Source organism: Amblyomma mixtum, chromosome 1 (genome assembly GCF_055824585.1).
Source record: "Amblyomma mixtum isolate Tamu chromosome 1, ASM5582458v1, whole genome shotgun sequence".
In the NCBI taxonomy this organism is placed as follows: domain Eukaryota; kingdom Metazoa; phylum Arthropoda; class Arachnida; order Ixodida; family Ixodidae; genus Amblyomma; species Amblyomma mixtum.
Genome location: NC_143012.1, coordinates 273,150,892 through 273,164,737, shown reverse-complemented (window position 1 = coordinate 273,164,737; position 13,846 = coordinate 273,150,892). Strand labels below are relative to the sequence as shown.

The 13,846-nt window shown below is 49.5% G+C and overlaps 1 protein-coding gene across 2 annotated transcripts in view; it reads right to left on the bottom strand.

Annotated features, from left to right (window-relative positions):
* The window catches only part of POSH (SH3 domain containing ring finger posh), a 35,966-nt gene that overhangs the window by 6,046 nt on the left and 16,074 nt on the right, over positions 1-13,846 (bottom strand). Inside the window, exons 11-15 of one of the 2 annotated variants that reach the window (XM_089565985.1) lie at positions 13,413-13,598; positions 10,429-10,699; positions 9,172-9,501; positions 4,456-4,637; positions 77-202 (exon numbers count right to left, since the gene is read on the bottom strand). In XM_089565985.1, coding sequence (XP_089422111.1) covers positions 77-202; positions 4,456-4,637; positions 9,172-9,501; positions 10,429-10,699; positions 13,413-13,598 — 1,095 coding nt within the window. The remainder of the gene's footprint in view (positions 1-76; positions 203-4,455; positions 4,638-9,171; positions 9,502-10,428; positions 10,700-13,412; positions 13,599-13,846) is intronic. The other variant, XM_089565986.1, reaches the window with a different exon arrangement.

Sequence of the window (13,846 nt, the reverse complement as noted above, 5' to 3'; positions counted from 1 at the left end):
TCTAAAGCTATCGCTGTAAAAGAAAAGAACTAAGGGGGCTAGTGCAGCCCAAGCCAAGACAGAGAAAAGCACACACCTTTCCCTGACAAGAGGAGCAGGCTGCTTGGGCCTCGCCTTGAGGCTGTCGTTTCCATCCAGAGAGCTGGTCTTCTTGTGCAGTGCTTGTTGGCTGCCTAGCACCTCGCTTGGGCACGAGCCTGACCTGCACAGGGGCCAGCCAATGCACTGCTCAACAAGGGCCGCTTGCAAGCTCCGTACTGTAACCATGCATCGCTCAATTACAGGCAGTGGACTACAGTCGAGCCCACTAATAACGGTCCCACTTTAACGAGCAGTCACCATGTACAAGGAAAAGTGACATGATCATCACAATGCAAATTAGGGCCACTGCAATTAGGCCCAGATAGACCAAACATCTATGGACACAGAGGCATCAAAACCTCGCATGTGGGGATGTGCTGCACGGCTGCGGCTTTTACTGCCGACGTGGACAAACATCAATACACCAGTAGCTATCACTTCCCGTGCCAGCAATGTAAAAGGACTTAGGCCGAGTGAATGAGAAAAAAAAAGAAAGTGCCATGTGAGCATTGGCATCACTCTGGCGTACGCATGCTTCATGGTTAAGGGGGGGACTTGGCAAACGAAATGGCACATTCTTCTATTTCTCAATAATTTTTTGTAACCCTCGAGGCTTCATCTCTCTTGTGATGCAAAATTATAGCGAAATATGTAGTACAAAATTAGAAAATTAAGTTTTTTACTTATGGCTGTCAGAAATTGTGAGCAAACTGCGCTTCTGATGGTCCCAGTGCACTGCGAATTCCGCTGGTTTCTGACGACTGAGCACTACCATGATAAAAACAAAAACAACAACGAAAATTTTAATTTTTCAACAGCGGTGTACTTGGGTTCAATACACTTCAAAGCGGGGGTTCTCAAGCCAGGTTTTATGGGCTGGTTTAGTGGTTTCTGCGAGCACTCAAACTGATCTGTACCCCCTTTCTGGTACACTTCTGGAAGGCGTGCCCGAAGCAGACACAGTGCCTGGCTTTTTCCTCTCGTGTCATCTGCAGCACAGACCTTGGCAGCACGACAAGATGCTGCATGCCAGTAACGGCGCCACATGTTTATGTTTTGGCTGGCTGCAGTGGCACACCCAGCGAAGTTGGCAGCGTGCCAAGACACTGCTGCGTCCAGCTGTGCCAGCAATCATATGTTTAGAACGCTGGCAAAGATTGTGTGAAAGGGGCGTGGTGCACAAGGTAACAAACAGGTGTTGGGCGCATGGCGACTGAAAGTGCAGGCCGCACCGCTGAACTGAGGTTTCATTGGGTGCTTTTCAGGGGGGATTCAATGGCATCGGCAGAACTGGAGGTGAAGTTTTTCCGACGGCGAGCCTGTTATCGGAAGGGCAGTGTCTGTTGAAATTCGTTGGGGGAAAAAAAAAAAGCTGTCATCGCGCTGATCGCTAAGCGCCAATGAAAACCGGACGAGGCGTCAAGTGATTCTACGTGGAGCCCAGCCACTCACGAGTGTGCGAATGCGGGCGAACGTTCGTCCTGTGACTTTCTGCGTTCTTGTCTTGGGGTTAGAGGTCTGAGCACAAGCTAGAGATGGGCACTGAATAAAAAACTGATTGCTGAAAGCAAGAAAACAGACGAACACTTACAAAAGTGAACAAAAAAATAAACATGGAGGGTCTATTCACAAGCAACACTGACCAGTGTGGTGGACTGTGATGGGAGGGGGGAAGAAAAAGGGGGGGGGGGGGGTTCCCTGGCGCATCTTGAAGTCTGCTGGGGTTCCTGATAGTGGTAAAAACTTTACTGGATGCACTGGGGTGGGTATTAGGGGAGGGTGGAGGGTTTCTCCGCTCCCTCGCATGGGTGCTAGTCCTTATTCCGGGACACCATTGGTGGCATCTGCTGCCCATTTTTTTTGAACCAGAGCCCTCTGGGACTTCAGGTCCAAGCAGGCGGACAGGGTCACCTCCCAGTACTCTCTCATTGTCCGATTTATTCTCTTTATTCCCCGATTTTTCTGGAAGGCCCATACCATATGATATGCATCTGCCCACGTATCACGAAACTTACAGTACCCCAAAAAATTCGGATCTACGTGTTTTAAAATCGCGGGGCTTAGAAGTAACCCCATTTTCAGCCTTCTGAGGGCCGTTTCACATGCACGCGATTCTCGCCTGCGACGCTGCGAATTCTGTCGGTCTGCGACTGGGGAGGGCCGTCGGTCTAGCCGCAGACGGCCTGCGACCAAGTTCCGTCCGGTTGGAATCCAGTCGCAGCGTCGGTGTGTTCGCTCTGCGACTGACCAATGGGCAGCGCCGAGACGGCACGTGACATGACGTCACGCGGGAGCAGCTGCCGCGGCCACGACCGGTCTCCAGGCGCGCGAGCGAGAGCGCACGTGCGTCGAGACCGGCTGCGGCAACAGCTCGCACGAGACGTGACGTCACGCGCCGTCTCGGCGTGGGGTTACGTGGGAGCTGTTCTCGCGGCGTAAGCAAAACTGTTTATTCTAATCAAAACATACGCAATATTGCCTTGCATCTAAAAACACGCTGGTCATAACATCGTCAACACATTCCGTGCAGAGTTTCTGTCGCATTTAATCGTGGGTTGCCTATGCGAACATCGAGCAACCTTGCGTGTCCCTCCAACCGAATTCGCTGGGTACGCGTTGCATGTGAAAGCACTGTGCGAAAATCGCACTGCGGCGTCACCGACTAGGCGGACTATTTTCGTTCTAGTCGCAGCATGTGAAACGGCCCTGAGGTGTCGTTCCTCAGTTCTATCCAGGCTCTCGGCGGGCTCTGGGAACGTCTGCCTACTGAGGCGCAGATATGCTGTGATGTCCGCATAAGTTGTAAGCAGATTCGGTACAGGAGCCCCGACAGGATCTGGGAATTCAGTGGAACTCTGGGGGAGAGAAGCATGGGTGGCTGTGTGCACAGCTTCGTTTCCTTCTATTCCCTAGTGTCTGGGCACCCATAACAAGTGTTCTGTTCTCTGGATTGAGCTACATTGCGCATTTGCTCAAATTTTGCTGGCAAGCGGTGCTATTCTTCCCCTTCGAATTTCGACAGGCATGTTGAGAATGAGAAATATAATCCCTCCGGCATATCGTAATGAATAGTCGCAGAACAATTCTGTTTTTTGCGCATTAATCCCAGGATGTTGAGGAGTGCAATAGAGCTCTCGATTTTTTCCATGTAAACTGCCGAGCTTAACTTCTATTTCTACGGGTACTGGGAACATGAAAAATCAAATAACTTTATTGCACAGAATGCGGCTTTGTGAACATGCAGACATAAAAACTTGTGCACTTTCTCATTACTTATTTACTCTGAGGATGACTTTATGAAGGTGCTAATTGTAAATACTCTATAGCTTAAAATAAAGTGCAGATATGGCTACATTTCATGCTTAGATAATGAAAAATGCAGGGGGGCACTTTGTTGACCTAAAGTGCGATGAGGCGAAAGCCTTAAGCGTGGTGTTGCTGCTTGTGTCACTGATGTGTGGTTAAGATGTTAAGCTTCCCCTCTAAGAGCGGAATGCGACAGCGTCTTGCAAGGCTGCAACGAAGTCCACAGAACGCTATCGCCCATTCAGCTGTACGCCTTGCTCGTTGGTAAAATGGTTTTTGAGGAAAGGAAATGTATCTGTCTCCCATATCTCAGACACCTGAAAAGGCGTGTCTAGTGAATATGGTGTCTTCATTCACTCCCATCTTCCTCCCTTCCCTTACTGTGAGGTTCAGGTGTCCACCTGAACCTCACAGTAAGGGAAGGGAGGCAGATGGGAGTGAACGAAGACACCATAATCACTAGATGCGCCTTTGTTCATTCCAAACTATCGAGCTGGCATGGCGGAGTGGTTAGCGTACTCGTCTTGCACTCCAGAGACCCTGTTTCGATTCCTCAACTCGACCAATTTCCCACTAGGTTTTATTTATTTTTTTCTGGTCTGACTAGAAAAGTGTGACACCTCTGCTGACAACCTTCTGTCGACAACGATGAGGCATTAAAAGGCTTTCGCATTAAAATATTTTTAATTGCCACAACCCCATATGCGTATGCTACCTCCACTTCTCTCCTTGGCTAAAGGTGATTGAAGAAACTGCATCATGTATGCCTTGATTCAATCACAGGAACTGATGCATCTCGTCCCGTGCTCGTTATGCTGCTTCATGCCTGCACTGTGGGCACTAATCTCTTGACTCCTTTAAGCCAAAGGAAACACTGGCAACAAGCTCATGAAGCTACTTCATCAAATCTGTGCAACTGCACAGCTACTGGCCTAGAGGCATGAGACAGAGATGTGCAATTTACATGACTGCAGCAAGTTAAACCGGTAAAGTCGTTTCACAACATTCTACAGCAACCCAACAAAGAGGTCAACTCCACCTGTGGTGGTGCACACCAAAAGCTCTCACCTGATGTGCACAACAGGCACGGCACTGGGCTGTGGCAGAGGCTGCTGGCCCGATGCTGCTGAACTGTCCACGAAACTCGGGTTGTCACAGGAAAAATTGGGTGGAGGGGGTGAGCGTGAACGGCGCTTGGCTGTGAGCCGCTTCATCAGGCTGATCTTCTCCTTCTCCTTGCGCTCCTTCTGCTGAAATAACAGCGTTAAAGAAACAACGAGGCCATTATCAATGCTGCACTCTCAACATTGTTATTACTGAAACCAGGTATTTTAGAGGCTAGAAAAGGCCACAGAAATGAAATATCTTGACTATCGAAAAAAAAAAGACAAATATGGGCAAATTTATTTACTGATACTAGAAAAAGTGCTCCGGTGTTCCCTGAACACGTTTCGTGAATGTGGACTTCAAGATCGCGGCCTCGATGTCGTCCAACTGCAAACCAAAGTTCTGGCCAAGCTCAGAACTCCCAAGGTACATCCGTAAAGTGTCAAGCACTGTGATGGCCGCTGCCGAGGTCACGAGCTTAAAGGTGCAGTGAAGAAGAATTTGAACTCGTCTTTTTGCCGCGGGAACTCGATCTACACGTTCTGAGCATTCTCAGAAACTTCTATTTATTGCCCTGTGTGGCTGATTTTTCTAATTAAATCGAATTAACGTCCGGATCCCGCCATTTTTTTTTAATTCTCCCTCGTACTGTGGGCGGAGTCGACCAACGCGTGGAGTGCCTTGCAGCCAGCTCCGTGGAGGCTTTGCTTTCGCTTTATTTTGTTTTTTAGGTTTCCGTGAATAAATAGTTTAATTCACAGATAATATAGCCGCAAAATAAGCCCGCAGAAATAAAAATACGCGCGGACTATTTGCTACTACGGACTAATACGTATTACTCCGCCGATGGCAGAGCGGCAAGCCGCCGCGGGACTCGCTGAAAGGCACTCCACGCGTTGGTCGACTCCGCCCACTGTACGAGGGAGAATTAAAAAAAGAAAGGCGGCAGCCAGACGTTAATTCGATTGAATTAGGAAAATTAGCCACACAGGGCAATAAATCAAAGTTTCTAATACCCCTGTCACACGGGCATTTCGAAGGCCCTCGAATCGATAGTCTATCGACTCGAAGGCGATCGAGCGCTGCTACACGGCCAGTTTGAATGGCCATCGAGTCAATAGTCTATCGAGTCGACGGAGCAGCCTGGAACTCTATCGAGATTTCGAGGGCCTTCGAGCGTTGCCCAAGGTTGCTAGCATTGCTTCGAACGACAACAAACATGGCGCCGCCCTTCAAAGCCGGACCCCTCGCTTCGGACTGAATTCTCGTTGTTGCTGCCTTTGTCTGTCCGTTCACTGGTCACAAATGGGGCACCGGTCTTTCGCTTCGTCTCATCTTGCCTACAAGAAAACGTATAAGTGAAAAATTTGCTTTATTTTATATTTAGAGTGACAATTCTGCCGCCGCTAGGCCTAAGAGAGTCGGTTTGTTGACAGCAATGGTTCCCGTTTTGACAACCAGATAGCGCCACTAGAGGCTGAGTTTATTTTTGCGTCTCTGCTAGCATACGCTGAACTAAATGTGGGAATGCGCCTGCGTTTAGCGTACGTAAGCGTGCATACGCTCGTGGTACGTAGACAGCATAAATTTATGCTCTTTTCTCACTGTATCTGTGTACGCCGCGAGCGTGAAGTGGTGCGCACAGCGAGAAGCAGCAGCGGCGCGGCCGTTCCAACTCGCCCGGGCGTCAACAGATGAGAACAGGTCCTAGTTTTTGCGGCGAGCGAATCCGCTTCGCTTGCCGGATTTTTTAACAAGTGTGTACGCGCCTTATGACTGCAAAAAAGTGTATTTCAACATTTAGTTAAGTTTCGTCAATATATTTTTGTTATTTGCGCGAAACCGAACATAGCGATTGTGGCGCCACACGAGCTTGGCGTAAGACGCGAGAACGATTTCAATGGCCATTGAGATTTGCCGTGTAGCAGCACCACAACTCCCTCGAGTTCGATGGCGATCGAAAATCTCGAAGGCCCTCGACTCGATGGCCATTGAAACTGGCCGTGTGACAGGGGTATAAGAATGCTCGGAACGTGCAGATTGAGTTCCCGCGGCAAAAAGACGAGTTCAGATTCCTCTTCAGTGCACCTTTAAGGGCAAAACCAGCCTTGTTGCAATCGCTGCTGTCGGAAGTGCTGCCCATCGTGATCGCTTCCATGGTAGACCAAGCAATCTCGTCAGTCGTCAAGTCCTCTGCGGCATCAAGGTTGCCGCTGGTGAAAACGAAGTCCATGTGGCCCACACTCGGCGGCGCAGGGACCTAGCCAACTCCCACAGCTGCTCCAAGCAGGCCGTCAAGGCAGCACCATCAGCTGTTGCGACAATGTCAACCGCGGCAGCTTCGACCCCGCCAAGCACAGCGTCCGTGCTGCTGCTTTGGGAGAAGCCGGCTTTCTCGAAGCAGTAGGCGATGGTCAGCCGCTTCAAGTCCCGGCTCTGCTTGCGAAGATCGCCTTAACTAAAGGGACCTTCACGTCAGCCATGTTGTCAGCAGTGCAAACATCGATCAAGAGGTGCTCGATCACTCAGTGCCAGTAGTGGACTTTAAATTGGCAATAACCCCTTGGTGCATGAGCTGCAGCTTGGCACTAGTTGTTGGGGGCAGGAACAAAACCTCAACAGTGCAAGTGCGTGTTAACATGATATGCAGTGCAGTTGTCAAGCAACATCAGCACCTTGCGGTTCCTTCGGACCATCTCTTTGTTGAAGTCAGTGAGCCACCTGCCAAACATGTCGTGAGTCATTCAGGCCTTCTTGTCGCTCACCTACGTCACTGGTACAGAGAACACCTTGGCGAAGCCGTGCGGTTTCTTGGATTTGCCAATGAGCAACAAGCCTCACTTTTCCAAATCAACCATGTTCGCACAGATTAGCATTGTGATCCGGTTTTGTAGCGAAAGCTGCATTAGGCAAGCAGAAGCACATTTCGCGGTGCCTGCGGCGTTACCAGGGCAACCAGTACCATGGCAACCATGGCACCGCAGCCGCTGCGCTGCACAGAGTAGCGCACCATGGCAGAAGGAAAGCGACCGTGCTCGTCACGGCAGCAGTACAGGCTGTGTAAGTTGACTCTTCAGATCCATAAGTCGTTGCATGGTACTAGGCCGGCCGGCAGCGTGAAAACGAGGCAACAAAGGCTAAGCGAGCGGCCGAGACGCCCGAAGAACAAGAGGAACGCCTCGCGAAGAGACGTCGCTAAGCTGCTGAATGACAATGACAGCGTGTCGCTACGTATATCCTGGCCTAGCAGGGCTAAGCCACTGCCAATTCTTTTCCTGGCTTTTCCTCCAAGCATTTGTCCGTCTTGGCCGCGAGAGTCTTTAATGGCAACAGTTAATGAACAGTCCTGTTTCATCTGCGTTGTAGATGTCTTTGTTGGAACACGCAAAAATTCGAACACATTCTTGGCCATCCAGTGCTCAAGCAAGCCCTCGTCAACGAACACGGCCTCCTCAACGATGTTTTTACATGTAATGTTGTGCCTCTCCTTGAACTGCTGGAGCCGCCCATTTCCTGGCTGGAAGTCTTCATGAACGAGAGCAAAGCCTCAGTAAGTCCTTGGCTTTCACCAGCTTGATGGGTCCAACAAGCAGAATGCCCTTTGATCGCGCATCCAAGAACAACTCGTAAAGTGTGGCTTTTGTGCCACGCCGGATCCTCTTCCGGTCCACGCTGCCAAGGTCATCGTCGAGAATGGCATCAATCTAGCTTCCGTTCTTTATTATCGTTGAAAGTGTGGACTGTGCAATATCACTCATTTTGACGTTTCGGTGCACTTCATCCAGAATGGTGCACATCGTCTTCAAAGCCAACACCTTTCTCTTCCCTGTCAAAGTGCTGAGACTCGCGAGACTCGACAAAACCGAGAAATCGAGGATCAACAGTGACTGGTCAGGGTCGGTTCCGAGAAAGGGGATAGTGGAGCAGGTCTGTTGTCTAAATATTGTCCAGGCGAAGTACGGGTCACGAGATATCAAAGGTAAGAAGCAACACTAGGCAGGAAGGTGCAAAGGCGTCAGAAAAGTGACAATGAAGTCATGCACGATCACGCGTTGTAGCACTCGGTGAGCTGAGAACCAAGATCACAGAAATTCAAGAACCGTAATTGGTCAAGTCGACTGCTCTCGGTGATGTCACAAAAAAAAAAAAGAAAAAAAGAAAAAAGAAAAGAAAAATATCTTTCTTTTCTTTACTTATTTTTCCTTTTGCTGCATGCTCGAAGCAGTTGAAGGACGGCACCGTGTGATGACGCAACATGAGGGCAGCAAGCAAAGCGATGCAGTGAAGCAACCTTTTGCTTCGCAAAAGAGCAGACGGCGCTGCGCAGGCTGACGTCAGTCGAGCACAAAAATTTGCCTCAAAGGCATAAAAATGCTCTGATTGACCGATTATTTTTCGGTTGTTAAGAAATCTCTTCGTTATATCCGCCGAAGCGATTTTATTTATTTCGTTAAGATCCAAATTACATTAAGAACGCAAAAATGGAAATGGTAAATTGAAATCGCTTCGTTACGACTACTATTTTGCTGTAAGTGGCTTCGCTATAACTCAGCTAGACTGAACAAGTACTGCTGCCGCAAGCTATTTTCACAAGCAACTGCGATAACGTCGCATGCCCCTTTCGTTTGACGACCACCGACTGCACCACCTGCCCTACCGCTGCAGTGAGTGGCTCACCTTCTCCAAGCGCAGAGCTGAAGCAGATGGAGCCAGGGCAGTGGAGGAGGAGGAGGCGGATGAGGTGGAGCAGCCGGGAGTGTTTGGCGCTCCGCCGGCACCTGCCTGGGTGGTGCTGGCAGAGGTGACAGCGGGACTGCGGGTGGGCGTGGCGCACGCAGGCACCCACGTGTTGGGTGAGCCACCCCCGTAGGGGCCTGAGGCAGGCGGCCATGCAAGCAGCCAGTGGCCTCCACCTGCCGAAGCCTGCGAGGCTGGGCTCCCTGTGACTGCCACTGCCTTGGCCACGCCCAGCTGCTGCACTTGCAGGGGCATCGAGCCGTGGCTCACCTGCAAGCCCCACCCAGGCACTGCAGTCTCCAGACACGGCGCTGGAGTCTACATGAATGCTTTCCAAGCCATGTCTGGTGAAGCTTTTGCTTCTGTTCCACTAAACAAACAAACTGATGGACAGCAGCAGCTGCACTCTCAAGTATCGTTTTGACTGCTTTTGGTTTCAGGGTGTTTAACATCCCTAAGTGACTCAGGCTATAAGGGAGGGCTCTGCATAATTTCAACCCCCTGGGGTTAAACGTGCACTGACATAACACAGCACAAGGGCCTCTAGCATTTCGCCTCCGCCGAAATGCGAGTGGCGCAGCCAGCATTGAGTCCATGTATTTCGGGTCAACAGCCGAGTAGCATATCCACTAAGCTACTGTGGCGGTTACAGTCGCCGACCGATTACAGTCGCTGACCCACCACCCCGAGATCACAGCGCCATCTGTGGCGGCAACTACTCATCACGTTTTGAGATTTCATAGGGTCTGCTACCACCCCGAGAACACAGCGCCACCTGTGGCAGCAACTACTCGTCACGTTTCGAGAGTTCGTGGGGTATGCTCCCACCCTGGAATAACAGCGCCATCTGTAGCAGCAACTAGAAAACAGCACATCTCGAAATTGAGACTTGTAGCGCCATCTACAGCAGCATTGCAGAAACAACCACCTGCCCCGTGCCAATGAAGACATCAAGGTCCAATATGGTGAATTCTAGTAAACCAAGCAGCTAACGCTCATTACTTCGTCTTCCAGACGGTGCCGGCCCCTTTTTGTCATTTCCACAATTAGCCTCGCTGCCACCTTTCTTGAAACACCATTCTAACACCTATCCCTAAAAAGAGAGCACAAAAATATGGGGCACATCTGGTACAGCCGGGAGATACTGCGACAATCAGGAAGAAATATGGATGGGTGCACAAAACGGTGGTGTCCTACCGGTGGTTTGTGCCCCAGTGGGCTTGGGGTTGTGGTGAGTGGTGCCCTCTGTGGGGGAGCAGCCAGGGCCCACTCGGCAAGCAGAGGGCTGGAGCCCCCCTGCCCCGCAAGAAAGGGAGGTGGTCCCCCCGCAACGACGCTCACTTGCTGTGGGGGGGCACACAGCCGTGGACGCGGCGAGCTGGGTGCAGGAATCCGCGTGCCCATCGGGGGCTGCTGCTGCTGCTGCTGCACGGGCAGCAGTCCTGAAGCGAACCCACCACCGGGGGACCTACAAGGGCACAGAGGTGATGCAATCCTGTACTTCATTCCTAGGCCATGCCAATGCACCACTGTTGTCTCCACCTGTCACTCATCGTGGCACCACTTAACCACGAGTCAGAAGTGAAAATATTAGCTGTTTCCTTTATTAAAATTATTTTTTTTTTACACCAGTTTGTTTCCACGTTAGCACAATAAAGGAGCTTCACCTTGTCACGAACCAACCAGCCAGGGAACTTGGAAGTTTCTTTAAATCTTATGGATTCTTGAGATGAAACATGCTAACTATTCTGGCCAAAATGAAAATCAAAGACAAACAGTCTCTGTGCAGAATAGACAGTTAATTTCACTATCTCATTCTTTTAGGCCTGTGCAGGCAAAAAATCTGCATGTGCTTGATGGAAAAGGAACATACAGTCTGCATGAACCACGATCGTGCCCAGACGCAAATCAGACAACGGGATCACCACTGGCCACTGCTGCTACTACTGCTGCCATCTGTTCAAACACGCTGTCATTCTGTGCCTCTAATGTGAAAACAGAACAGAAAACACTGCATGAGAGGGGCCTATTGTTGTTTACAGTGTCATAATGGTATTACCACAAGAATAATGAGCAGCCTTAAATTCAAGCCTGTCAACTGTCGACACATTCTATTCACTGCCCCTGCATATACAACAAACGCACACCTGCTTTAAAAAGACATGTTTTTTGTTTTTTTTTAATAGCTGATCAAGATTAGAGGTACCTGGCACATGGCTACACCAAGACTGTGAAGACTGTGACAAGGGTGATGTCCCTGCAGCTTAAAAAAAAAGTCACTCCTGACAATATGTGCCATAGTACTAGTGACTTTTTCATCTTTCAGTGCGACACCAATAAAAACTAGCGTTCCATTTTTCATATGGCTTCAGTCACAAAATGTGAACCATGCAGTATCACCAATTCTGAGACTGGTGTTCAGTTTCGAACACCCTAAAGCCTGGTGCAGGTGGTGTTCACAGTTTTGGGCCCTCTGCATGATTGGTGCAGTGTACCTTCCAACATACCATATAAATGCGTGTAAGAGCCGCACTTTTTTTTTGTCTTTTTCAGATTCAAGGGTCAATTTTCGGGGTGTGGCTCATGCACGCGATGTGCAAATTTTTTATTTTTTTTTAAGTAATACACACGAATCAGGTAATGAGCAGAATTTATTCTACGTTCAATTGCCACTTGCGGAGACTTCAGACTCTGAGCTGGTGTTGTGCTCTGGTGCATGCTCATCCCATAAGAAGTCGCGCAGCATGTCCGCTGTCAATGAGTAGCCATTGTTCCGCACTTCCATCACATACCAGAGCAGCACTTCTTCCAATTCGGGAAACTTGCACGGATCGTCTCCAAAAGCGCGCTTTTTGCACTTGTGTTCTTCAATGCATCCATTTGGTTGCACCATCGTCAGACGCACTTCCCGGCCACGCCGAATTTCCTGCCCACCACATGCTTGCCCATCATGCTGAAATTGCAATGCTTGGCGGCAGCACATGAAAGCCACAACTGCGGCGAACTAACACCCTAACATGCTACCGCAACTCCCGTGCCTTTGACAGCCACAAAAAGCTGGAGCTGGTGATACTGATGCCGGTATGGATAGTGGGAGCTCACGGCGAGAGAAAAAGTTGACGATGACGATGAGATTTTTTAAAAAAATATTTCCTTCGTGAAAACAGGGTGCAGCCCATACATGGGTGCGGCCCTAACACGCATTTATATGGTAATGCATTTACTTTTGCACCTAGGCTTTGTTCTACAATATATGCTTGTCAGCAACTTGCCGATGATGGTGCAGGTGTTAACTTATAAAATCAGCCACTGTGTTGTATGTGTACACATTTAGCATGGCACTGAAGTATATGAAGCGATATAAAGATGGAGAAGCATCACAGCATATGGAAAACCAAAGGCTACTTCTTTCAGCGTCGTAGCAATTATGAGTTAAAACGAACTAAAAACTGATTATTTCTTTGACGTGATTTAGTTCTTTCAAATATTTGAACAGCTCTCATCTATTCCTATGAACCTGCTCGCCATCACACCACTGAGTGAGAAAAATTGGTCAGCGACTGCATACTTTCTGGGAGGGCATCCATCGAGGACCTAAGTGAAGCTCGTAATAAATTCACGACACCCCTTGCAGGCGTGGTATGGTGTTTTGGAAGTGATGGGAGGAAGGTAAGTAGAAAACCAGCGAAAAGGATGCGTTCACAAGGAAGAGAAGTACACAGGACAATGCTTCTCCTCCTTGTAAACGCATCCTTTTCGCTGGTTTTCTACTTACCATGCACCAACTGGCCCAACAAGCTAAGCTTCTTCAATGATGGGAGGAAGGTAGTTTGCAGCGTCGGTTCTTTGCTTCACAGCTTGACCAAAGCTGGGTATTATGGCCCGGCAGCCCAGTGTGCTTGGATTCAGTATCTGGCGCTGCGGTGTGCTGAGCAAGAGTTATTCTCGATGGTATGTGTGTGGCGGGCAGCACAGCAACGAGAATGTCACAAGGCTACTACTGTGTTTCGAGATTTACGCAGCATTACATAAACATGTAGTGATGATTTCCTTCGGTCTAATCATGCAAGCAATGGTAGGGTTAGGGGTTCAAACCCAAGACAAAAAATAACAATTTCTGGCTCTGTGATTTGCCTTTAAATAATGCATGTCATGCCACGATGAATGGGCCATGGGCTCACTTGGCAGGCTGGACGTAGTTGCCAGGAAAGACTCCCGAGAGGCCCGTCCTCAGCGAGGTGCCCTTGAACCAGCCATCCTGGCACTTTTCGGTCACCGAGTACAACTCGTTTTTGCGCAGCTCCAGCTCGTCTTCCTTTTGAGGCTTGTAGCTGTACAGGGCCACATAGCTGCAGAAAGGAACACCACTGCATAATTTGGAACCTCGGCATAAATGAGGAGACTTACTAACTACCGCAAAAACCGGAATATAAGTCGAACTTTTTTTTCAAAAAACCATGGCAAAAAGCCGACTGCCGTCTTATATACCGGTCACTGGCGGAAAAACTAAGGAAGTCTTGCAACAATGGGTGGCTGAAGTCAACAGCCCTCATCACCATCGCCATCAGCAGCAGTGCGGTATGGCGACGTTGTGGCACCGGCAATTTGCGTTTCC